General features: G+C 44.9%; 1 protein-coding gene across 2 annotated transcripts; it reads left to right on the forward strand.

Moving 5' to 3' along the window:
- Positions 1–27477, forward strand: LOC129814943 (protein DDI1 homolog 2-like). Of its 2 annotated transcripts, XM_055868115.1 has the most exons (10): positions 1–441; positions 911–1040; positions 1337–1618; positions 4686–4812; positions 5003–5130; positions 11014–11142; positions 16428–16531; positions 22411–22603; positions 24039–24089; positions 24720–24768. In XM_055868115.1, the coding sequence occupies exons 1-9, from the start codon at positions 304–306 to the stop codon at positions 24047–24049; spliced, it is 1242 nt and encodes a 413-aa protein (XP_055724090.1). In that variant the 5' UTR covers positions 1–303; the 3' UTR covers positions 24050–24089; positions 24720–24768. The 2 variants fall into 2 exon arrangements, with proteins under 2 accessions (XP_055724090.1, XP_055724089.1); XM_055868114.1 differs by lacking the exons at positions 1–441; positions 911–1040; positions 1337–1618; ... (3 more) ...; positions 16428–16531; positions 22411–22603 and having other exon boundaries at positions 24720–27477.
- The last annotated feature ends 394 nt before the right edge of the window (positions 27478–27871 follow it).

The raw sequence follows: 27871 nt of genomic DNA on the forward strand, positions 1-27871 counted from the left end.
GACCGCGTCTCATCTGCCGGAAATTCACACGAAGAAGAAGAATACGTCAATGAGAAACATAGGCTAGTTATCATTATTTGATAAGACACAGCAGTCCGTGGTGTATGTACCTAGCTAGCTACTATCCGTGATTACTTCAATATGTCATATTAAATTGTTTTTATTGAGCGTTTGACTGAAACAGAAGTTTGTGCGTTCACAACGATACTGACATTATAGCCACGGAAAAGTTGCTAACACGCTAGCTAGTGTCAACAAACTGCAAGTGACTAGCGGGTTCAAGTGACCCTGCCCAAAAGCGCGATGCTGGTAACCGTTTTCTGCGCACCGAATGACCGCTCGGAAATCACATTTTCTCTCGATGTCTCTCCAGAGCTTGAACTTAGAGATTTTGTTGCTCTGTGTGAACTAGAATCAGGAATCCCTGCTGGGGAAATTCAGGTGAACCACCAGCTAAAACATGCTAACTAGTTGGCTTAGCATAAACGTGTTAGTAGCTAACGTTACATTAAGAGATTGTTTTATGTCAACAGGTTAGTTAATTCAGCATTTTAATTATCCAGACAGACTTGACAGTAGTAGCTAGCTATGAATAATATATTGACGTTGCTAGTCAGAATTAACTTTATTGTGCGTCTGGTCGCTAGCTAACATTAGTTGTACCTTAGTTGTTAGCCAACTTAGCTAGCCTATGATCATGTGTCAACCGTCTGAGAACACAACTTCTACTGACTCATATAACATATGTCAAGCTCTCCATTGGTTTGCTTGCCAGTTTTTGATTAGCAACCTAGCTGACTGATTGAGGTGGTCTGGCCATCAGACAGCGTTTTAGTTTTGTCCTTTTATTTTTCGTCCAGTGTGGAAAGAGAATGTTTATTTTTCCCCTGTGGCCCTTCCCTCTCTTTAGATCACATATGCAGAGCAGCCTCTGAAAGACCTGACCCGTGCTTTAGGGACCTATGGACTTAAGGATGGAGATGTGGTGGTGCTTAGACAGGCAGACAGAAGGCCACCACCAGCACAATCAGCCTTCCCAGGTAAGGTCAACACTGTTGGGCGAGACAGAACCGGTGCGAAATCTCTGCCCTGTTACAAGGTTGGAATTATGGGAGGATTCCAGCTGTTCTAGTGAGAGTTTGGAGTGCCGGAGTGGTTAACAGACCTATTAACCTTGCACTTCAGTTCTCACATTTTTCATTATTTATTGGTCCTCAGTAATGGCTCACTGTTATTATCTCAGCCCAGTTGTCTACCTGGCATCATCTTACTGAACCTGGAACCCTCTGTCGTGCTCATACTCTCCTACCCTCCATGTCTCTTCTCTCTCCCCCAGGTCTCCCACGTATTGACTTCAGTTCCATCTCAGTCCCCGGCACTTCTTCTGGTTCCAGTCAACGGTTCACCCGTAGACAGCAGCAACAGGCCCCAACCTCACAACAGCAGCGCTCTCCACCCCCTGCTGCACCCCCATCCCTACCGAGCTCCGCCTCCTCTCCTCAGGGTCTGGATGACCCCGCCTTACTGCAGCAGATGCTCTTGGCCAATCCACATGAGCTGTCCCTGCTCAAGGAGCGCAATCCACCATTGGCTGAGGCCTTATTGAGTGGAGACCTGGGTAAGTGGGGATAGCATCAACCCTTCTCTTTCGGTGTTGATAATCTTGTCATTATAAATTCTTTGGTTAGATATCAATGTAAATAATGGGTCTAAAAGGGATACACCAGGATCTTGCAAATTAATTCCTTTATCTACTTCCCCAGAGTCAGATGTTATGTTTCACTATATTGGATCAGTCTAATATATTGGTATCACTCTGCAGCAGAGGGATACATCCGAGGTGAGGATTTACAGGTTTACTCCTGTGTCACGGCTGGGGTCCGCCCCTATATATAGACCCCATGGCCGCGACACACGCTCTTTCCTTTTCTCGGCGGACGTCTGTATGGTTTGAGGTACAAACTCTCTGAAATTCGCTTGGTAAGTCACTGGTGAGTGTAATATCTTGCGTGGAAGTATACTCACTGGCTGTTTGCACATGGCCACATGGCCCACATGGCCCAGGGGATGCACGCGGTTGATCTGTATCTTCCGCCCGTGGTTTGTCATGCTTGTGTTTCATTAGCATTACACTACGACTCTGTGTGCGTCCTTTAATATATTGGTGGCTCTTGCTGCCACAGACTGTATTTACCTTACACAACTTGCCGACTGGCTTGTTCTGTGTGTGTTGTGAATTGCTTAACATGCTGTCACCGCGCCATGTCACCGCGACTGAAGTCGATACCCCCCAGAGTCTTTTATGCGGACTTGAAAGCCGCCTATGGGTCCCTCTGCTCTCTTGGCCGCCTTACCAACACGGCCATGCTGCTGCAGTCCTACCTGCAGACTGTTGCCCCAGCTGCAGGGGGGCACAGAGGAGCTCTTCCGGGAAGCGATGGAGGTGTCTCGTCTGCTTTCCCTGCTCCAGAGAGATGTGGCCCGCTCCAACGGACGGGCCATGGCGCAGGTGGTTACCTCCCGGCACTATCTCTGGCTGGCCAAATCCCGTCTGCCAGCTGCTCTCCAGAGCAGGAGACGGTTCATGCCGCCTGGGGTGGAGGGTGGGGTGGAGATGCTGAGGATGTGCTGCCGGTAGCTGGTCAGCACAGACGCCTCCCAGTTCGGCTGGGGGGGGGGGGTGTGACCAAGGGCAGGTCAGCCAGCGGCTGTTGGCTACCCCCTTGGACCGACAGGCACATCAATACACTAGAGCTCTGAGCTGTACTGCTGGCCCTGCAGTCTTTCCTTCCACATCTGAAGGGAAGCCATCATGGTGAGAATGGACAACACCGCAGTGGTGGCTTACATCAACCATCGAGGTGGACTGAGGTTGCACCACCTCCATCTTATGGCACAGGAGCTCCTTCTCTGGGCTCGGGGATGTCTAGCGTCTCTACGTGCAGCGCACTTACCTGGCATCCTGAATGTGGCAGTGGATATGCTCTCGAGGGAGGGCCCGCCACCTTGGGACTGGAGCCTATATCCCCAGGTGGTGCAGCACCTGTGGGGCAAGTTCGGGAGGGCGCAGGTGGACCTATTTTCCTCCCTGGACAATGTGCACTACTCTCTGTGGTACTCCATGTCGGAGCCACCAGGGCCTCTTGGATGCTCTGGCTCACGACTGGCCAGGGCTGGAGCTTTACGCATTTCCCCCTTTTCTCTGATCCAGGCTGTGCTGGACAGGACCAGGTTGAGCATCGTCTGCTTCTGGTGGCCCTATACTGGCCCAGACGACCCTGGTTCAGCCTTCTCATGTCAATGTTGTTTGGGACACCCTGGAAACTTCCCCTGAGACCGAACCTGCTGTCTCAGGCCGGGGGAACTCTGTGGCATCCGAGGCCGTGCCGTTCAGTGGCCAAGCCCACAATGGTCCATGTTAGGACTACAGGAGGGTGTAATGAACACCATGCAGAACACGAGGGCGCCGGCTACAACCGCAGCATACCAGTTGCGCTGGCGCTTGTTCTGCTCTTGGTACACTGGTATTAAGGTTGTGCCCGAGTCATGCGGGATGCAGTATGTCCTCCAATACCTGTAGTCTCGCTTTGATGAGGGCTTGGCAGCCTCTACACTGAGAGGGTATGTGGCCGCTATATCTGCCTGCCATGCGGGGTGGATGGACAGGCCAGTAGGGTGCTATCCCTTGGTCTACAGATTTATGAAGGGGGTGTGTCACCTGCGTCCAGCTAGGACCCGCTCTGTCGAGCTGGGATCTGGATGTGGTATTGGCAGCTCTGGCAAAGCCGCCTTTCAAAACGTTGGAGTCTGCCTCCCTGAAACGCCTCTCTATGAAGGTGGCTTTCTTGGTAGCGATTACTTCGATGAGGAGGATGGGTGAGCGCCATGCTCTTTCGGTAAGTTCTGAGTGCTACTGGATGGACCCTGGGGGGAGGAAACGGTTATGACAGCATACCACCTGGCTGGCAGGCCAGTGCTGGGATCTGTGGTGGCACATTCAACACGGGGTGTGGCTGTGTCCTGGGCTCTACTGAGAGGAGTGTCCCTCGCTGATATCTGTGCTGCGGCGAGCTGGGCTTCCCCTTCCACATTGACGGCCCCTGCGTTTCGGTCCCGCGCTGGGACTTCGTCGCTGGCTGGCCAGGTCCCTCTAGCACAGAGTAATCTGGTATGGGTATATCAATGTTGGAGTGATCCAAAATAGTGAAACATAATGAAGGTTACGTATGTAACCACTGTTATGTGAGCTATTTGGATCACTCCAATCCTCTGCAGTGCTAGAGGCCCCACAAAAATTATGTAGAGGAAGTGTGTCGCGACCATGGGGTCTATATATAGGGGCGGACCCCAGCCGTGACATGGGAGTAAATCTGTAAATCCTCACCTCGGATGTATCCCTCCGCTGCGGAGTGATACCAATATATTGGAGTGATCCAAATAGCTCACATAACCGTGGTTACATACGTAACCTTCGAACTAAACCATTTTTAGCAATAGGCTGTCAGAACTACCTCTAACTTCCTTCATACTGGATGCAGAGACATAAAAATGCTACCAATGAATTCATCTGACTCTGGGAAAGTAGATAAAGGGCTTCGTTGCCAAAATCCCAAAGTATCCCTTTAAGTGTTCAACTAGGAGCTCTAATCATGGCCATTGCTCTAATTTCTGACTGCCTCCCGTAGAGCGTTTCACCAAAGTGCTGTTGGAGCAGCAGCAGGATCGGGCTCGCAGAGAGCAGGAGAGGATCCGGCTTCTGACTGCCGACCCATTTGACATGGAGGCCCAGGCCAAGATAGAGGAGGACATCAGGTACTCACACAGCCAAGAGGGGAAAGGGAAGGGTTGGAGTCAGAGATGGCCTCAGTCAGTGTCTCTTCTGGAAACAAACAATGTACTAGTTTACGTATAGAATTTTGCCCTCTGTCTAAACTATTTGAGAAATGTAGGTATTCATGTACAATTGCTTCCCTTACATAATCACACACAATTTGTACTTCAGGCAGCACAACGTAGAGGAGAACATGACCATTGCAATGGAGGAGGCCCCCGAGAGCTTTGGCCAGGTGGTTATGCTCTACATCAACTGTATAGTCAACGGGTACCATGTCAAAGCTTTTGTTGACTCAGGTAATGCATACAAATATTTTCTTCCTCAGTGCAAAGCATAAGCTTCTTTGACTAGGGCAATAGGGAGACAATTCAGTTAAGTTTTTTTGTTTTGTGGTGTCTAGTACAGTTTTCCTTGGCTAGTTTTGACAGCTTTGCTCTCATGATGATATTCCAGCTTTATCTACTATTCAGTCTGCCATATTTTACAATTCTCTGTAAACCTTGGCTCCTCCCTCCAATTTCCCATTCTTTCATCCACATGCTCATATTCTCTCTATACCACCTCTGACATCTCTTGATTAAAAATAAATATAGATTTGTTCCAACTTGCTTGCCCGCACACCATACATGTGCCCCATCTGTTTTTGCCTGCTCTTTCTTACTTCTCCTCTCATGCCCCCCTTCCTATGAAATTAGCAGATAGACTTCAATTCTATCAAATAACATTACCTGCATCATTTCTAATCCCCCTTTTTATATATTTATATGCCCATACCATTACCCTACTGCCACCAGGGGGTACTCTGTTCACAACGTTGACATCAGCATGTACTGCGAAATTCTCTAAAACAACGTTGGATGTGGCTTATGGTAGAGAAATTAACATTCAATTCTCTGGCAACAGCTCAGCTGTACAATCTTGTAGTCAGCATGCGAATTTGTACGCTCCCTCAATTTGAGACATCTGTCGCATTTTGTGTTACAAAACTGCACATTTTAGTGGCCTTTTAGTGGCCCCGCACAAGGTGCACCTTTGTAATGATCATGCTGTTTAATTGATATGCCACACCTGTCAGGTAGACAGATTATCGTGGCAAAGGGGAAATGCTCACTAACAGGGATGTAAAATTTGATTCTATTTTTGTGTGTACGGAATATTTCTGGGATATTTTATTTCAGCTCATGAAACTTGACATGTTGCATTTATATTTTTGTTCAGTGTGTATATACACTTGAGTGTACAAAATATTTGCACACCCCCAATGCACTCAGAACAGCCTCAATTTGTCAGGGCATGGACTCTACAAGGTGTTGAAAGCATTCCACAGGGATGCTGGCCCATGTTTACTCCAATGCTTACCACAGTTGTGAAAAGTTGGCTGGATGTTCTTTGGGTGGTGGACCATTCTTGATACACACGGAAAACTGTTGAGCGTGAAAAACCCAGCAGCATTGTAGTCCTTGACACAAACTGGTGTGCCTGACACCTGCTACCATACGCTTTTCAAAGGCACTTAAATATTTTGTTCACCCTCTGAATGGCACACATACACAATCCATGTCTCAATTGTCTCAAGGGTTAAAATTAGAGGTCGACCGATTATGATTTTTCAACGCCGATACTGATACCGATTATTGGAGTACCAAAAAAAGCCGATACCGATTAATTAATCAGCCAATCTTTTTTTCATTTGTAATAATGACCATTTTACAACAATACTGAATTAACACTTTTATTTTAACTTAATTTTAATATAATACATCAATAAAATCAATTTAGCCTCAAATAAATAATGAAACATGTTCAATTTGGTTTAAATAATGTAAAAAGAAAGTGTTGGAAAAGAAAGTAAAAGTGCAATATGTGCCATGTAAAAAAGCTAACGTTTAAGTTCCTTGCTCAGAACATGAGAACATATAAAAGCTGGTGGTTCCTTTTAACATGAGTCTTCAATATGCCCAGGTAAGAAGTTTTAGGTTGTAGTTATTATAGGACTATTTCTCTCTCTACCGTTTGTATTTCATATACCTTTGACTATTGGATGTTCTTATAGGCACTTTAATATTGCCAGTGTAACAGTATAGCTTCCGTCACTCTCCTCGCCCGTACCTGGGCTCGAACCAGGAACACATCGACAACACCCACCCTCGAAGCATCGTTACCCATCGCTCCACAAAAGCCGCGGCCCTTGCAGAGCAAGGGGAACAACTACTTCAAGATCTGAGTGAGTGACTTCCCCGATGGAAACGCTATTAGTGTGCACCCCGCTAACTAGCTAGCCATTTCACATCGGTTACACCAGCCTAGTCTCGGGAGTTGATAGGCTTGAAGTCATAAACGGCTCAATGCTTGAAGCACAGCGAAGAGCTGCTGGCAAGCGCACAAAAGTGCTGTTTGCATGAATGCTTACGAGCCTACCACCACTCAGTCAGACTGCTCAATCAAATATCAAATCATAGACTTAATTATAACATAACACAGAAATACGAGCCTTAGGTCATTAATATGGTAAAATCCGGAAACTATCATTTCTAAAGCAAAACGTTTATTCTTTCAGTGAAATACGGAACCGTTCTGTATTTTATCTAACGGGTGGCATCCATAAGTCTAAATATTCCTGTTACATTGCACAACCTTCAATGTTATGACATAATTACGTAAAATTCTGGCGAATTAGTTCGCAATGAGCCAGGCGACCCAAACTGTTGCATATACCCTGACTCTGCCCAGCAATGAACACAAGAGAAGTGACACAATTTCCAGAGTTTAATATTGCCTGCTAACCTGGATTTCTTTTAACTAAATATGCAGGTTTAAAAAAAAATATATATATACTTCTGTGTATTGATTTTAAGAATGGCATTGATGTTTATGGTTAGGTACATTTGTGCAACGATTGTGCTTTTTTCGCAAATGCGCTTTTGTTAAATCATCCCCCGTTTGGCGAAATTGGCTGTCTTTGTTTGGAAGACAGTCTTCCGAAGGAGCTAAAAACTTAATCAATAGATCTCTTTTTGTACTTCAGGGGCTCACTTTGAGTCAGGTCCAGGAGTGGTTGTTAAATCATGTCGGTGTTCAGATGGACCTACAAACAAACAAACAGTACTGTTAGGAGATCTGAAAAACCACGATCAATCAATGGAAAATATGATTATACGCTTAGGTAAAATATTTCATTTGAGGGCAATCTCAGTAGAAATGGTACAAATAGAGAGGTTCAAGACCGTCGTAAGACGTCACAGCAAAATAGGATGTATTGCAAAAGGAAATCGTAAAATGGTAGTGTAGTGCGAAAGATGGGTTAGTCTGTGGATATCAGTGTTGGAATTAAGATTGGAGTGATTGACCGATACACTTGGAGTCCAGTGTGATTAGAAAAAAATACACACGCTACCGTTCAAAAGTTTTGGGTCACTTAGAAATGTTTTGGGTCACTTGTTTTTGAAAGAAAAGCACATTTTTTTGTCCAGTAAAATAACATTAAATTGATCAGAAATACAGTGTAGACATTGTTAATGTTGTAAATCACTATTGTAGCTGGAAACGGCTGATGTTTAATGGAATATCTACATAGGCGTACAGAGGCCCATTATCGGCAACCATCACTCCTGTGTTCCAATGGCACGTTGTGTTAGCTAATCCAAGTTTATCATTTTAAAAGGCTAATTGATCATTAGAAAACCCTTTTGCAATTGTTAGATCAGCTGAAAACTGTTGTTATGATTTATAGAAGAAATAAAACTGGCCTTTTAGACTAGTTGAGTATCTGGAGAATCAGCATTTGTGGGTTCGATAACAGGCTCAAAATGCCCAGAAACAAAGACCTTTTTTCTGAAACTCGTCAGTCTTCTTGTTCTGAGAAATGAAGGCTATTCCACTGAAGATCTCGTACAACGCCATGTACTACTCCCTTCACAGAACAGCGCAAAATGCCTCTAACCAGAATAGAAAGTGGGAGGCCCCGGTGCACAACTGAGCAAGAGGACAAGTACATTAGTGTGTCTAGTTTGAGAAACACGCCTCAAGTCCAACTGGCAGCTTCATTAAATAGTACCCGCTAAACACCCGTCAACAGTGAAGAGGTGACTCCGGGATGCTGGCCTTCTAGGCAAAAAATAAAAATCTTGGTCAACCGAGTGTCGTCTGTTTTCTCGACCAATCGATTGGTCGAAATGTTTGTTGTATTTGTTCATATAGACACATCCTATGTGTTTTAATCAAATCAACTATATGCACTGAGCTTGCTTTTAAGCTCACTGTTTGATAAAATAATTAAGACACACAAATGACTACAGGGAGTCCGACCGCAATTGATTTGATTGTGCCGGGCTGACTTGCAGCTCTGTGGTAAAAATGACAGCGAATGACTGACTAGCACCCGTTGTCTCCCTCTCCTCCCTGCTGCAGCGACCAGCACAGAACATAAACCTTATTTATAGTGCTGTCCGTGTTGCTTTAGCTGCAATATAAATTTGTATTTTCTAACTGAAAAGTTGTTACCGAAATCCCTATTTTTTTGGAAAACGTTCCCTGTTCCCTTAACCCTTGCTCTCTTTACGTGACACATACAGTGGGGAGAACAAGTATTTGACACACTGCCGATTTTGCAGGTTTTCCTACTTACAAAGCATGTAGAGGTCTGTAATTTTTTATCATAGGTACACTTCAAATGTGAGAAATGGAATCTAAAAAAAATCCAAAAATCCAGAAAATCACATTGTATGATTTTTAAGTAATTAATTTGCATTTTATTGCATGACATAAGTATTTGATCACCTACCAACCAGTAAGAATTCCGGCTCTCACAGACCTGTTAGTTTTTCTTTAAGAAGCCCTCCTGTTCTCCACTCATTACCTGTATTAACTGCACCTGTTTGAACTCGTTACCTGTATAAAAGACACCTGTCCACACACTCAATCAAACAGACTCCAACCTCTCCACAATGGCCAAGACCAGAGAGCTGTGTAAGGACATCAGGGATAAAATTGTAGACTTGCACAAGGCTGGGATGGGCTACAGGACAATAGGCAAGCAGCTTGGTGAGAAGGCAACAACTGTTGGCGCAATTATTAGAAAATGGAAGAAGTTCAAGATGACGGTCAATCACCCTCGGTCTGGGGCTCCATGCAAGATCTCACCTCGTGGGGTATCAATGATCATGAGGAAGATGAGGGATCAGCCCAGAACTACACGGCAGGACCTGGTCAATGACCTGAAGAGAGCTGGGACCACAGTCTCAAATAAAACCATTAATAACACACTACGCCGTCATGGATTAAAATCCTGCAGCGCTCGCAAGGTCCCCCTGCTCAAGCCAGCACATGTCCAGGCCCATCTGAAGTTTGCCAATGACCATCTGGATGATCCAGAGGAGAAATGGGAGAAGGTAATGTGGTCTGATGAGACAAAAATAGAGCTTTTTGGTCTAAACTCCACTCGCGGTGTTTGGAGTAAGAAGAAGGATGAGTACAGTACAGCTTTAGCGCGATGCGGATGTTGCCTGTAATCCATGGCTTCTGGTTGGGATATGTACGTACGGTCCTCCAGTTACGTTGAATGTTAAAAATCATAATGCAACGAGTCCTTTTTGGCTAGCCATAGCAGTCAATTAGCTTGCTAGGTAGCTGTTTAGCTTTCTAGCACATTCACTTATTTGTTTGTAAGCAATTAACAAGCTAGTTAGTTACCCCAATAGCTAGCAAGCAACAAGATATGCCAAATAAGTCTTGAGGGCAAATAAATCAGATTTGATCATTGAAGTCGCATGGCCAGGAATCAGATTTGTATCTGATTTCAAACCACCTTCAAAAGGGGGTTTGAAGTGTGGCTTAAAATAATCTGATTCCATGTGCTTTTTGGCTGTTCAGACTGCAGGAAAAATAAACACATATTTGAATCAGATATGCCCCCCAAAAATTTGAGTCACTTAAAACAAGGCTTTAGTAGCCTGCTGGAAAACCAGTTTGGATATTATTTCGGTATAATGGAGGCTTTAAGAGGGAGGTTTAATGCCTTTTTAATATTTAAGATATAACCCTCACCTCATGTTCATTATATAAATATTCCTGTTTAACTGGTTTGCCATTCCAAATCAAATGAAGAAAAATTCGCACATGATTTGAAAAAGCTCTTCCTTGTATTTGTTTTCACCCCTCTCTCCCGTTGACTGATCATCCAGGGGCCCAGATGACCATCATGAGTCAGGCGTGTGCCAAGCGTTGTAACATCATGCGTCTGGTGGACCGACGGTGGGCTGGCATCGCCAAGGGAGTGGGCACCCAGAAGATCATTGGCAGAGTCCACTTGGGTGGGTATAAGTCATGTCTCAAAGAGATTACCTTTCCTAAAGATGCACATCATGGCAGTGTTTTCCGTAAGCACATGGAGTAGCCAGCCAAATAGAAAAGGTTGCCAGACAGGCCCCCTCGGGGGTTACGAAAGTTTTGCCGAACAAGCTCCATTTTGGTGTCCTGTGGTACATTCTAATGCTAGATTGTATTTTCAACCAGCAACTATCAGGAAAGAACACCCATCACATTTTTTCACACTTCCAGTGTTAGTTTCATCAGCTGTTTTACAATATGAAATGGCTGAAACACTGGAAACTTCATTCTGACTGCACTGGGCCTTTAACGAATCATGTAAGAGTCTGCTGACTTCCACAGGCTTCAAGCTTCCTATTAAGAGGTACACTATAAACAAAAGTATGTGGACACACATTCAAATTAGTAGATTCGGCTATTTTAGTTACACCCGTTGCTGACAGATGTATAAAATCCAGCACACAGCCATGCGATCTCCATAGACAAACATTGGCAGTAGAATGGCCTTACTGAAGAACTCAGTGACTTTCAACATGGCACTGCCATAGGATACCACCTTTCCAACGGTCAGTTCGTCAAATTTCTGCCCTGCTAGAGCTGCCCCGGTCAACTGTAAGTGATGTTATTGTGAAGTGGAAACGTCTAGGAGCAACAATTGCTTAGCCGCTGTAGCGAGTAAAAATCGACTGGCCTCAGTTGCATCACTCACTACTGAGTTCCAAACTGCCTCTGGAAGCAACGTAACGTCAGCACAAGAACTGTTCATCGGAAGCTTCATGAAATGGGTTTCCATGGCCGAGCAGCCGCAAACAAGCCTGAGATCACAATGCGCAATGCCAAGCGTCGGCTGGGGTGGTGTAAAGCTCGCCGTCATTGGACTCTGGAGCAGTGGAAAAACGTTCTCTGGAGTGATGAATCACGCTTCACCATCTGGCAGTCCGATGGACGAATCTGGGTTTGGCGTATGCCAGGAGAACGTTACCTGCTTGAATGCATAGTGCCAACTGTAAAGTTTGGTGGAGGATGAATGATGGTCTGGGGCTATTTTTCATGGTTCTGGCTAGGCACGAACCAGTTCCAGTGGAGGGAAATCATAACGCTTCCAGCTTTGTGGCAACAGTTTAGGAAAGGCCCTTTCCTGTTTCTGCATGACAATGCCCACGTGCACAAAGCGAGGTCCAAACAGTAATGGTTTGTCAAGATTTGTGCGGAAGAACTTGCCTGGCCTGCACAGAGCCCTAACCTCAACCCCATCAAACACCTTTGGGATGAATTGGAACGCCGACTGCGAGCCAGGCCTAATTGCCGAACATCAGTACTCGACCTCACTAATACTCTTGTGGCAGAATGGAAGCAAGTCCCTGCAGCAATGTTCCAACATCTAGTGGAAATCCTTCCCAGAAGAGTAGAGGTTGTTATAGCAGCAAAGGGGGGACCAACCCCATATTAATGCCCATGATTTTGGAATAATATGTTTGTCAAAGCAGGTGTCCACATACTTTTGGTCATGTGTATTTTCTCAGCCATCTGCAATGCAGGTATGATTGAAGAATGAAGCCGGTGTTAAAGATGAGCTTTGCTACACAGAAAGCAGCAGTTGACTACTCCATTGTCAATAATTTGATTAGATAAGTTAACTTTTGTCAAATATCTTAGAAAATACCACATAGTGTTGTGAACAAGTATTTGCCCCCTTTCTGATGTGATCATATTTTTGATACTGAGTTCCCTTTATCTAATATTAGGTTTTGGTTGACCTGATAACATTCCGTATCAAAAATATGCCAAAATAAAGAAAATCAGAAAGGGGGCAAATACTTTTTCACTGCACTGTAAGTAAGATTAGCTTGTAAAACACGTTTATCTTTTATTCCCTGTCATCGAATGTTTTAATAATTTATCTGCAGATAATTACCAGTATGCAAATTAGGGAGCCAAATGAATGTCTCTTACCGATGAGATTCGGTATGCTACTGACAAGTCACTCGATTTAAAGGGATACTTCATGATTTTGGCAATAACTAGCGTTAGCACAATGACGAACTCTTATGGTAACTGCTTGCATGCTAGTAGATACCATAGACATCCAGTCATTGCGCTAACACTAGTTAGCATTGGCTCGCAAAATTCCTGCTAAATTCCTTCACATAAAAATGGTATCCATGAGTTCATCTGACTCTGAAGTAGATAAAGGGCTTCATTGCCAAAATCCCTAAGTATCCCTTTGTCGGGACTGTATGGCAAGTACTGGAGTTAATTTGAAAATCTTGAAGTAACTTGTCCCGATGCGATACCATGGACATATAACTACGTTGTATGATTTATGAATGGCAAGGATGTGAGATCAGTCAGTTTGACACCTTTTATAAACTAGTCAAGCTTTCTGTTCGTCAATTAAAGCACAGTAAATAGCCTATGCTCCAGCACCATGGGTCCAACATAAAAATAAATCCCACTGGCCCTCTCAGGCCAGTTGGCCAAAAATCTACTGGCCCGGACAGAATTCATACTGGCCCAAACATGGTGTAGTTTTAATGCATTAGGCCCTGCATGACCCTATCGGTTGGCATGCTCTCTCTATACCCAGCTATTAATTGGCTACATTTTGTTATTATTGTATTTAAAAGCGGTGTAATAATTTAGCAATGCAAGTCATTGCTCTCATTAGAATTGTATTAATTGCATTCGTTTTTGTTTCTAAAACATGTAATTTTGAGAAGATGTGAAAATAGGATGCTTTCCCTTAAAGATAAACGTTCCAAAAGAGATATCAACTGGGCTTACAGTAGGCTAGCCAAGATGAATGCTAGGTGTCTTCTTGGAGCTTTCTTTTTGCAATTGTAGCCCAGCAAATTGCAAGTACGTAAACTATTGAAGGTTTACTTTTGTTAATCACTTTCCCTAAAATAAATAAACTCAGCTAGTAGATTGATGGTCGATTTTATTTTTGCTCTGGACAGCTCGCGTGTGCGGTGTGAAGGCGTTACGCTTCGAACACACCGACTGCGTCATTGCATCACTGCTGCATAACATTTTGCGCAGCTAGGCAACTATACTGATGCAGGTATCTTTTGCAAATGGTCGCATGCGGTTGGACACATGGAGGAGAGAATCATTTTCGCAGTATCCTCAACCGTGTCTTTTTGACACAACTGCTGACAGCTACAGGGACATAAACACAAAAAAATGCTGCTTGGAGACAAGTGGCCTGCTGGAGGTCATTTTGCAGGGCGCTGGCAGTGCACCTCCTTGCACAAAGGCGGAGGTAGCGGTCCTGCTGCTGGGTTGTTGCCCTCCTACGGCCTCTTCCACGTCTCCTGATGTACTGGCCTGTCTCCTGGTAGCGCCTCCATGCTCTGGACACTACGCTGACAGACACAACAAACCTTTTTGCCACAGTTCGCATTGATGTGCCATCCTGGATGAACTGCACTACCTGAGCCACTTGTGTGGGTTGTAGACTCCGTCTCATGCTACCACTAGAGTGAGAGCACCGCCAGCATTCAAAAGTGACCAAAACATCAGCCAGGAAGCATAGGAACTGAGAAGTGGTCTGTGGTCACCACCTGCAGAATCACTCCTGTTTTGGGGGGTGTCTTGCTAATTGCCTATAATTTCCACCTTTTGTCTATTCCATTTGCACAACAGCATGTGAAATTTATTGTCAATCAGTGTTGCTTCCTAAGTGGACAGTTTGATTTCACAGAAGTGTGATTGACTTGGAGTTACATTGTGTTGTTTAAGTGTTCCCTTTATTTTTTTGAGCAGTGTAGTATTGGGTTATAGTGCATAACTCAGAACCTCACATATGTTTTTCGTGTGTATAGTTTATCTGTTATTGTCTGGTCAGCAGTCTCCTGATTCACCCCCCTCCTGTGTCTCTCTAAGATTAGCACAGTCTCGGCCACATAGTACAGCGCCCACACTACTAATACATTTGTTCCATACACACACATATTTCAGGCTGTGGCCTCATGGTTAGACAGAGCACTTTCAAACTTTAATGCATAAGAAGCCCTACTAGCTTATAGTTAGTTAAGCATGTCAAAAAACCTTATAAAAACCCCACAATACTACTGTACCCCTGATAATTTGGTCAAATAACCGTGTGTGTCTGTGTACAGTAGGTGACATGTCCATGATAGCTATCGAATAACTATAGTTATGCTAGGTAATGGTTTGGCTTATCATGTTCATGTCTATGCATGTCTATGTTTTTATGTAATCCCAAATGTTTACTGAATGTGTGCAAAAAAAAAATCTACATTCATATTTTGCTACTTTCTGTCAAGTCCACTCATACAATTTGGTGCATACGTTTGATTTATCGAACGTATGCACCACACAGAACGCACTGCAACTGCCTCTGCAACGCAATGCTGCAAGGCAAATGCAGCGTTCCATTGGAAATGAATGTACTTCTGGTGTATCGAAACGCAATAACGCAGTCGGTGTGTTCGAAGCGTCAACTCATGTACTGCTCGCGTGCTCGAAGTTGACTCGGGAGTGTGGTGGTGCTTGACTGAACGGCCAATCGTATTGCTCAAATACAAATAGCATGACATTTACACGTGTAGTCTTCAATGGTAGACAGCGACAGAGCAGGTAAATGTTGAACTGGAATGCAAAAATGCGCTGAAAAGTTACGTCACTGACAAGATCCACTGGTCCAACACGTGGTTTTCCTGGGCCAGCGGGCCAACATTGTTCCTGCATGTGAAAGAAAATACATGAATGTGCCAGAAAACAATATGCTAAGTGGATTTCGACTCATCGTTACCACATTATATGGGACGTGCAAATTCATGCTCTCTCCCTCTGTGTAAAGAAATTTGACTGCAACCACAACACACACACACCTACCGAGAGGCGGGAGAGACAGCACTGTCAAACCAGCAGTGTTTCCCTGTTATTGCTCACCTTGTGACTGACAAGCACCTGTCCTATCAATAGATCGATAGAATATGCATATCGTTAATTCTAGTGGGAGAGGGTTTGGTAGACTTTTTTTTCTTCTGACTAGCTAATTTATTTATAATTAGCCTAGTTAATTTAGGTGGGAAAAGTACCCGGCTGAAAACGAGTAACTAGCCAGCGCTAGTTGAAAAAACTGAACATGGTGTTTCTCCACAATCAAGCGGCTCCTGCGATGTTTTCCTTGTTTTATCCAATCTGTCGAAAGAAAAGACATTCAAACCTCTAGCAAATGTTGATGGTAGCATCTGATAACGGCTAAAAGTGAGGTGTGTGTGTGTGTTTCCCTATGCAGCTCAGGTCCAGATAGAAGGGGACTTCCTGCCTTGCTCCTTTTCCATCCTGGAGGACCAACCTATGGACATGCTGCTTGGACTGGACATGCTCAAGAGACATCAGGTCAGATCCCTATACCTGTCCCTCCATTTCCATGAACACTACCACATATACAGTCGTGGCCAAAAGCTTTGAGAATGACACAAATATTAATTTTCACAAAGTCTGCTGCCTCAGTGGCTTTAGATATTTTTGTTCGATGTTACTATGGAATACTAAAGTATAATATAATTGTCAAAGGCTTTTATTGACAATTACATGAAGGTGATGCAAAGAGTCAATATTTGCAGTGTTGACCCTTCTTTTTCAAGACCTCTGCAATCCGCCCTGGCATGCTGTCAATTAACTTCTGGGCCACATCCTGACTGATGGCAGCCCATTCATGCATAATCAATGCTTGGAGTTTGTCAGAATTTGTGGGTTTTTGTTTGTCCACCTGCCTCTTGAGGATTGACCACAAGTTCTCAATGGGATTAAAGTCTGGGGAGTTTCCTGGCCATGGACCCAAAATATCAATGTTTTGTTCCCCAAGCCACTTAGTTATCACTTTTGCCTTATGGCAAGGTGCTCCATCATGTTGGAAAAGGCATTGTTCGTCAAACTGTTCCTGGATGGTTGCGAGAAATTGCTCTTGAAGGATGTTTTGGTACCATTCTTTATTCATGGCTGTGTTCTTAGGCAAAATTGTGAGTGAGCCCACTCCCTTGGCTGAGAAGCAACCCCACACATGAATGGTCTCAGGATGCTTTACTGTTGGCATGACACAGGACTGATGATAGCGCTCACCTTGTCTTTTCCGGATGCCCCAAACAATCGGAAAGGGGATTCATCAGGGAAAATGACTTTACCCCAGTCCTCAGCAGTCCAATCCCTGTACCTTTTGCAGAATATCAGTCTGTCCCTAATGTTTTTCCCGGAGAGAAGTGGCTTCTTTGCTACCCTTCTTGACACCAGGCCATCCTCCAAAAGTCTTTGCCTCACTGTGCGTGCAGGTGCATTCACACCTGCCTGCTGCCATTCCTGAGTACGATCTGTACTGGTGGTGCCCCGATCCCGCAGCTGAATCGGTCCTGGCGCTTGCTGGACTTTCTTGGGCGCCCTGAAGCCGCCTTCACAACAATTGAACCGCTCTCCTTGAAGTTCTTGATGATCCGATAAATGGTTGATTTAGGTGCAATCTTACTGGCAGCAATATCCTTGCCTGTGAAGCCCTTTTTGTGCAAAGCAATGATGGCGGCACGTGTTTCCTTGCAGGTAACCATGGTTGACAGAGGAAGAACAAAGATTTCAAGCACCACCCTCCTTTTGAAGCTTCCAGTCTGTTATTTGAAGTCAATCAAATCAAATTTATTTACATAGCCCTTCGTACATCAGCTGATATCTCAAAGTGCTGTACAGAAACCCAGCCTAAAACCCCAAACAGCAAGCAATGCAGGTGTAGAAGCACGGTGGCTAGGAAAAACTCCCTAGAAAGGCCAAAACCTAAGAAGAAACCTAGAGAGGAACCAGGCTATGAGGGGTGGCCAGTCCTCTTCTGGCTGTGTCGGGTGGAGATTATAACAGATCATGGCCAAGATGTTCAAATGTTCATAAATGACCAGCATGGTCAAATAATAGTAATCACAGTAGTTGTCGAGGGTGCAGCAAGTCAGCACCTCAGGAGTAAATCTCAGTTGGCTTTTCATAGCCCATCATTAAGAGTATCTCTACCGCTCCTGCGGTCTCTAGAGTTGAAAACAGCAGGTCTGGGACAGGTAGCACGTCCGGTGAACAGGTCAGGGTTCCATAGCCGCAGGCAGAACAATTGAAACTGGAGCAGCACGGCCAGATGGACTGGGGACAGCAAGGAGTCATCATGCCAGGTAGTCCTGAGGAATGGTCCTAGGGCTCAGGTCCTCTGAGAGAGAGAAAGAAAGAGAGAAAGGGAGAATTAGAGAGAGCATACTTAAATTCACACAGGACACCGAATAAGACAGGAAAAGTACTCCAGATATAACAGACTGACCCTAGCCCCCCAACACAAACTACTGCAGCATAAATACTGGCGGCTGAGACAGGAGGGGTCAGGAGACACTGTGGCCACATCCAATGATACCACAAGACAGGGCCAAACAGGAAGGATATAACCCAACCCACTTTGCCAAAGCACAGCCCCCACACCACTAGAGGGATATCTTCAACCACCAACTTACCATCCTGAGACAAGGCCGAGTATAGCCCACAAAGATCTCCGCCACGGCACAAACCAAGGGGGGGCGCCAACCCAGACAGGAAGATCACGTCAGTGACTCAACCCACTCAAGTGACGCACCCCTCCTAGGGATGGCATGAAAGAGCACCAGTAAGCCAGTGACTCAGCCCCTGTAATAGGGTTAGAGGCAGAGAATCCCAGTGGAGAGAGTGGAACCAGCCAGGCAGAGACAGCAAGGGCGGTTCGTTGCTCCAGAGCCTTTCCGTTCACCTTCACACTCCATATGATCAATCAGCATGACAGAGTGATCTCCAGCCTTGTCCTCGTCAACACTCACACCTGTGTTAACGAGAGAATCACTGACATGTCAGCTGGTCCTTTTGTGGCAGGGCTGAAATGCAGGGGAAATGTTTTGGGGGGGATTCAGTTCATTTGCATGGCAAAGAGGGACTTTGCAATTAATTGCAATTCATCTGATCACTCTTCATAACATTCTGGAGTATATGCAAATTGCCATCATACAAACTGAGGCAGCAGACTTTGTGAAAATTAATTTGTGTCATTCTCAAAGATTTTGGCCACGACTGTACAGTGCATCAGAAAGTATTCAGACCCCTTGCCTTTTTCCACTTTTTTTTTTTACATTAGCCTTATTTTAAAATGGATAAAAATAAATCCTCAATCTACACACACAATACCCCAGAATGACAATGCGAAAACAGGTTTTTAAGATATGTTTGCTAATTTGGAAAGGCACACACCTGTCTATATAAGGTCCCACAGTTGACAGTGCATGTCAGAGCAAAAACCAAGCCATGAAGTCGAAGGAATTGTCCGTAGAGCTCCGAGACAGGATTGTGTCGAAGCACAGATCTGGGGAAGGCTACCAAAAAATGTCTGCAGCATTTAAGGTCCCCAAGAACACAGTGGCCACCAAGACTCTTCATTGAGCTGGCCGCTCACCCGAACTGCGCAATCGGGGGTGAAGGGCCTTGGTCAGGGAGGTGACCAAGAACCCGATGGTCACTCCGACAGAGCTCCAGAGTTCCTTCCAGAAGGGCAACCATCTCTGTAGCACTCCACCAATCAGGCCCTTATGGATGTGTGGCCAGATGGAAGCCACTCCTCAGTAAAAGGCACATGAGAGCCACCGAAAGGACTCTGACCATGAGAATCAAGATTCTCTGGTCTGATGAAACCAAGATTGAACTCTTTGGCCTGAATGCCAAGTGTCACATCTAGAGGAAACCTGGCACCATCCCTACGGTGAAGCATGGTGGTGGTGTCACGAACCGGTTAGTAGCCCATAACAAGAAGGGAGACAACACAGTTCAAGGAATAACAAAAATATATTTATTAACCTCTACCGAGCACCTACCCCGGGTCCGGGAGCACCCCCCACCCCCCCACACTGATTAGCATCGCTAGCATAGCGTCACAATTAAATAGTAGCATCTAAATATCATTAAATCACAAGTCCAAGACACCTAATGAAAGATACAGATCCTGTGAATAAAGCCACCATTTCAGATTTTTATAATGTTTTACAGGGAAGACACAATATGTAAATCTATTAGCTAAACACGTTAGCAAAAGACACAATTTTTTTACTCCAACAGTTTTTTCCTGCGTCAGTAGCTATCACTAATTCGACTAAATAAAAATATATATAGCCACTAACCAAGAAACAACTTCATAAGATGACAGTCTGATAACATATTTATGGTATAGCATAGTTTTTTTGGGAAAAATGTGCATTTTTCAGGTATAAATCACAGTTCTACATTGCAGCTGCAATCTGAAATAGTGCCGACGCAGCCAGAACAATTACAGAGACCAACGTCATATAACTAATTACTTATCTTAAAACATTTCAGAAAAAATACACAGCGTACAGATATTGAAAGCCCAACATCTGGTGAATCCAAACAATATTTCAGATTTATTAAATGTTTTATAGCGAAAACAAAATGTAGCGCTAAATTAGCATAGCCACGCCAGCCAGAACCAGCTGGGCGCCCACGACCAGTTCACATGCACGACAGATATATGAAATAACATCGTAAATTGGGTCTTACTATTGCTGATCTTTCATCAGAATGTTGATCAAGGTGTCCTTAGTCCTGATGAGTCGTTCAATCCATTCATAATGGCAACTTTCCCTCTTCATTTAGCATAGGTACTGGTCGACTGGCACGGTTCTGTCCAAAGTAAAAAAAAACTCACAGAACGGAACACGGCAAAACTCCCGAAAAAATTCAAATAATCTGATTAAACTATATTGAAAAAACATACATTAAGATGATATGGTCACATGTATCAAACAAACTTCGAGACGGAGATAGTTTTCATCCGTAACGGCAGCAAAACAGTAGACAATCGCACCTCCAAATCGCGCGATTCAGAGAACCGGAAGTTGTCGGTCACGCCAAAGAAATAGGTCTTATTTCACGTCAGTACAAGATAAACAAAAAAATTCTCCTCTGACGTCCTCTTGACACCCAGAGGAAGACGAATGAAGTGTGTTTCGGGTCATAGGTGGCGTGACCATATATAGGCAGAGCGTTGAAGCGAGCATACACATCTTGCATTCTTCTTCTTGGTCAGGGAAAGTGCTGTCAAATGACTTCTGTTTCACTCAGAGACAAAATTGAAACGGTTTTAGAAACTATAGATTGTTTTCTATCCAATGGTATTAATTATATGCATATAGTAAGAGCAATAATTGAATAAGAGGCAGTTTAATCTGTAGAGGAAATTATGCTAATGCGAAAACAGCACCCCCTGTATTCTCAAGAAGTTTTAACTAAAGTAAACTATATACAATTAACAATGGTGTGTGTGTGTGTGTAATCAGTGGTTATGTGCATAGATGGTGATTATGAGAGGTGTTGAGGTGCCAAAATAAACAAGCCACAAAATGCCACAACCAAACATAGTGTGTCTGCGTGGACAGTGTCTCCTCAGTTAATGGGGGAAAGGTGTATTTAGCCCCGGGACACACTCGAGGCCATTTCGCTGACGACCCTCCCAGCTCCGCCCACCGACATCCTATTAAGGAAAACGAGAGCAAAGAGAGAGAATTTGGCGGACAGAGTGGGAGGGTCGTCACAGTGGCAGCATCATGCTGTGAGGATGTTTTTCAGCGGCAGGGACTGGGAGACTAGTTAGGAGCAAGGGAAAAATGAACTGAGCAAAATACAGAGATCCTTGATGAACCTGCTCAGGACCTCAGACTGGGGCAAAGTTTCACCTTCCAACAGGACAACAACCCTAAGCACACAACCAAGACAACGCAGGAGTGGCTCCGGGACAAGTCTCAATTTCCTTGAGTGGCCCAGACTTGAACCCTATCAAACATCTCTGGAGAGACCTGGAAATAGTTGTGCAGCGATGCTCCTCATCCAACCTGACAGAGCTTGAGAGGAATTGCAGAGAAGAATGGGAGAAACTGCCCAAATACAAGTGTGCCAAGCTTGTAGTGTCATACCCAAGAAGGCCCGAGGCTGTAATTGCTGTCGAAGGTGCTTCAACAAAGTACTGAGTAAAGGGTCTGAATACTTATGTAAATGTAATTTCAGCTTTTCCTTTATTTATTTTTTGGGGGGGGGGTTGGAGACAAATCAATTTTAGAATAAGGCTGTAACGTAACAAAATGTGGAAAAAGAAGGGGTCTGAATACATCCTGATGACATCCTAACTAATCCCTGTGTTTAAACTACTGTTCTGTCTATATATCCTGCTACCTCAGTGTTCCATTGACCTGAAGAAGAACACGTTGCTGATCGGGACAACGGGCACTGAGACCCACTTCCTGCCTGAGGCGGAGCTGCCAGAGTGTGCCCGGCTGGCATACGGGCCCGAGGGGCGCGAGGACGCCCAGCCAGACGAGATTGCAGACCGAGAGCTGGCAGAGGCACTTCAGAGATCTGTACAGGAGAGCGGTAAGGAACGCGGTCTGAGAGAAGGCTATGGTGATTCCTCAGCTCTGCCTACACACTCTAAAGCAGTGGACATTACTGCAGCAGAGACATGAGCCAGAAAGCACATTTGCATTTAGCTTCTTTACTCCTGAGCCCTGTTTCTACAGTCATCTGCATTCTCAGCGGGGGTTGGAACCAAAATTATTTTCCAATTGTTTAATTCTGAACAGAACCACAATTTTTGGGGGGGTTTCATTCCAACCAGCAAAATAAAGTTCTAAACCGGTTCGAACACCAAAAAAGATAACGGTTTAGATCATTCCTTTCTGTTCCTTACATTTAGCTCATTAAATTACTTCACCAATCAGTGCGGATATAACAGGCAAGCAAGTTGTTTACATGCGTGATGGACAGTCAAGTGTTGCTTATGGTGAAGATGCAACCAACATTTTGCAGGTGGGGAGAGGGTTGAGGAGGCTTGAAGGCATCTTATGACATGCATTATCTGAATTAGGCCGACAATTATACGTAAGAGGAGCGGCTTTAATGGAGGTACATTAAATGTACTTTGATCTAGCTCGCTAACTGCTTGTGTGTGCAGAGCGACAACAGAATTAAAAACACGCCTTACCTTTTTTAAGTAATGAATTCAACGTTAAGTGATAACTAGGCCTATAGTATCCTTAACTACTATTTCAAAAGTTAATCCATTTTTCTCTAGCTAATTAAAAATATCTCTCCCGAATCGAGCTTGTAACACCAGTACTGTAGCCTATGCTTCGGAGGGGAAGGTAGCCTAAACGCACAGGGTAAGATTTCCAGCTTGCAGGCAGACTATGGAATACGTTTCTGAGTGAGAGTGATGGCTTTGCGTAGGCACTTTGTTACATTTTGTTGTGGGACTGGGGGGGAAAAGTCTGGAATGTAAAATAACGTTATTAAACGGTTCTGTTCCGGAACAGTATGGATCACTTTTGTTCTAGGTTCTGTTTCTGTTCCTTGAAAAAAAAATCTGTTTTGGTTCTGTTCACTAAACCAATTCCAACCCCTGATTCTATCACATACATGATCACTGCATGTCATCACCTCAAAAATAAGCTTTATAGATCAGACCTAGGTATGAAATCAAAACCTGACCTGTGGTTGGATTTAGTCTAGTTAGTGTTAGTCTTTGTTTGGTTCTGTAAATGTATTTGGTTTTACAGTTCTTCTTTAACTAAGTAAAAAAATACACTGAAATCACTCTGCGAACCAATTTAGCTTATGGGGGAGGTTAGCTGACAGGTCCTGTGATCACTCTGTGACCTCCAGGGTCATAGGTCAAATAAAGTGATCTTGGCTGACACTGTTCACCACTATGTGAACAGTCTGACAGCGTGGTGCATGCTTTGTGTGCGAGTGCTAACTCTCTGCGTCCCTTTGCATGATGTGTGGTGTGTGGCCTAACCCTGAACAGGACAGCACTGATGCATTTGGGGAGACAGCTGGAGAGGGCCTTACCAACCAGGTACTGCAAACCTACAGAGAGAATCAATGCTAAGTCCATCACCCATTTTTCTTTTTTGTTGCAAAATTGTATTTTGGGCTTATTGGGGGGAAAGAAACATAAATATTGGTACGATGTTATTAATAAATCCTTTGATAAATGGTCAATAGTATTTACCACGTTTTTCAATTATTTTAAAAAGTAGAGGATGCAATCACTGATTTAAAAGGGATAGTTAGACATTTTGGCAATGAAGCATGCTAGCTGTTCCTGTAGACTTCCAGTCATTGTGCTAATGCTAACTTCCTTTATACTGGACGCATTGACATAAAAACATAAAAATACCTTTTTTGCACTATTGGTTAGACCCTGTAAGCATTTCACTGTAAGGTCTACACCTGTTGTATTCAGCGCACATGACAAATAAACTTTGATTTGATGGTATCCACGAGTTCATCTGACTGGGGAAGTAACCAAAATCTCAAACTATCCCTTTTAAGGTCTCTGCATTTCAATGTCATGTTTCATTTCAGAAGCTGGCATGGACAAACTATGCATGTTGTGTGCAAGATTGTTTTGGTCCATAGCAGGCTTCAATTGTTGTTCAACTACTGTTTCATTCTAAAACTGATCTCTAACCTCACACTGCAGGTGGACAAACTACCTCACCGGAATCCCCACCATTCCCAACACTCAAACCCCCGAACCACATGCCCCTGTCCTCCCCCCTTTCCCCCGGTCACCCCCGGAGCCTTGCCCTGGACCGTTCTCAGTCTGCTCCAGCCTACATGCGCCAGGCCGGAGCCCAAACACCAGGGCAGAACCAAACCCAGCCTGGTTTCCTGGGTCTCCCCATCCCTGGGCCCTCATCCCAGGCCCAGAACATAGCACCTACAGCCCAACAGTCTCCTCTCTCAGACCCAAGCCCTACCAACCCCACCCAGCCACTCCTACCCACCATCCCCGCTCCCACGGCTCAGGATCTGTCCATATGCGCCCCTCCTGCAGACAAATGTGTGACTGGCACTCCCACCCTGGGAGGTTCAGACAGTCAGATCCCTCCAGAGATGTGTGGCTCTGAGAAGGCAGACAATGGCTCCCTGTCCCCCCTCCCAGAGGGAAGCCTCCCAATTCAGCCCATGGAGCAGGAGGACATGTCAGTCAACACCACAGATCACCAGACATGTCTGAGTAAGCCAAGTCAGCAGAGTGGAGAAGGGGGTTCCCACTGTCCCATCTCTAATCCCCCATCACTCACCCTGGAGCCCTGTCTTTCTGGATCCACATCTGCAGATATGGAGTCTCCCCCTGCCTCATCCCAGAGTACTGTGCAATCAGAGAGGGACCAGCCAGAGGGGGAGCGCTGTCCCAACTCAGACCAGATCCTGTCTCTGGCCCAGGCCCTACGGGAGCTTCATGAGCTGCTGGTGTCTAACAGCTGTGGCCTGTCCCCCCAGGAACGCAGTGCCTCCTGCTCCCCCTCACACAGACAGGACACTGACAACCCCACCGCAGAGCCCCAAACCCTGACGCCTGAAAACATTACACAACCCTCCCCCTCTACTGCCATTATAGCTGGTGCAGAACCATGCGATGCCAAAGCCAACCATGCTGCTGCTGCTATGTCTGACGGAGGGCCTCCTCCTGACTGTGTCCTGCCAGGCACCTCTGGCCAGGAGCAGAGCCTGGAGACTAGGGACAGGGCAGAGGCTGAACCAGGAGCGGGTCAGGGAGAGCTAGAACCACAGTGTCCAGACAACTCCAGGGGGGAAAGGAGGGCTGACGGGTATGGGCTAGATGCCAGTAAAAACAGAGGGACTGTGTCTGAGGTCCAGAGTCCCTCGCACTCTTCACTCCAAGCAGAGCTGGAGTTCAGGGAGCCCCCTGAGGGGCAGCAGGGGAGGGGCGTGGCAGACGGGAGAGCCTCTGCCATTGACAACCCAGACACTCCCGGCCTCCATCCTGAGCCAACACAGCGGAGCCCTCTGTCCATGGCTGTGGGTTCACCTGAGGACGACTCCGGCGTTTCGCCCCGTACTTCACCTCCTCAGGCCCTGGGCCCCCAACACCCCTCCTCCTCTCCAGCCCCTCTCTTCTCTGCTCCACATCCCGTTCCCGAACAGTTTCCGGCTGAGCACATCCAGAGGATCCAGACAGCTGGCTTCTCTGCCAGGGAGGCTGCAGAGGCACTGGAACAGGCCCAGGGCTGTGTGGAGCTGGCTCTGCTGGCTCTGCTGGCCCGCAAGATCACTGTGCCCACCTAGACACTCACGACATTACAATCATATGGGAGTCCCAGGCTCTTGTCAACATAGGTTTCATGTGTACTCGTCTTATTGTTGATGGTGACATCTGAATCCCCCTGGCCTCGCAGCCACTACATGCTAAAGTGGAAATGCTTTTTGTCTCTTGGTTTCTCACAGACATACAACAACTTATTTGTTCCTAGATTGAGCCAATATGATCGGAGTTGTGTTTGCATGCAGCAGTAGTCAGTGCCTATTTCATGGATTTTATAGATTGGTAGATTGATTTCATTAACCCCACCCGTTTGACCCTGTATATACGTATTTTATTCTAAACACAATTGAACTGCCCCATTGACGAAAAAATGTTGGTAAATGTTTACATTTGTATGTGAAATGGCATTTGTTTAAAGGGCTGAAGATTAACCTAAAATAGTATGTTAAAATATCCGATTTGTCAGGAGTGTTATTGCTCCGCTAAACAATTAATTTGTTTTAAATTGATGTTTGATTTTAACTCGACTCCGATTCTGATGATAAAACCCACCAGACAGTTAAAAACATATTACACTGGAAATGACTGCATTTAAGAAGCATTGCTTCTGCTGATCTCTGTCTTTTTCTGCCGATGTTAGCATTTTGTCATATGACATTCTCTCAGTCGTGTGATTATTGCCAATCCTGGGGAACCTGGGTGTTTTATGTTTAAAACAGCTTGCACAAGAAAATAAATCAAGCAACACTACCCTTTTACTTTCTACATGACTTTGTAGACAGAGGGACATCAACATAGCCAAGGAGTTAGATTATTGAATATTTCTGGGGATTGTGCAGGTAAAGGATGAGGTCTTCAAATATAACAGCATGTACAAAATGAACATCTTTGGAAATGTGATATGGTCATTAAGAGAGGGGTTTTGGTAGTTCCTGTTCACTTTCAGATATCTATCATACATGTGAACTGGAAATCTCTCCCACAGTCCAAGTCTACCCTATCCAGCTGTCAGATCATTTATTCATATATCCATTATCAACTTTGGTTTCCAAAAAATGTATTATCTGGATCATATTCATATACCAACAACATCGTGGCAGGTTTAATTATTTAGTTTTATCTTGTACTCAATTTAAACTCCCAAATAAAGTCAAACTGGTTCTTTGTATTGTATGTGTGTGGTATATGATATTTCTAAACGAATGGGTGTTAAAAGATTAAAGTAGTGTTTTGCTAATCTGTCTTATATTTGCTCTTTGCTCATAGTTGCGTTTGCATATTACGCAAACGTAGGAGTTAGTGGATTAAGCAGACTTGTTTTTATGTCAGCTCTATCCTTATGGCAGGGCGAGGCTAAACTGATTATTAATGGGCAGAAGGCACCACCTGTAGACTTGATCTGATAGAGGCCTGGGCGAGGAGGCTGAATCTGCGCCAAGCAAGGTGGGCCCTTTACAAGATTTGACTTCACGTTGACCTATCGCCCAGGTTCAAAGAACACCAAAGCCGATGCCCTGTCCCATAATCCCTTCCTCTCGAGTCGTAGCCCCTGTGGTCTGAGT

This window comes from Salvelinus fontinalis, chromosome 18 (genome assembly GCF_029448725.1).
Source record: "Salvelinus fontinalis isolate EN_2023a chromosome 18, ASM2944872v1, whole genome shotgun sequence".
NCBI classification, from domain to species: domain Eukaryota; kingdom Metazoa; phylum Chordata; class Actinopteri; order Salmoniformes; family Salmonidae; genus Salvelinus; species Salvelinus fontinalis.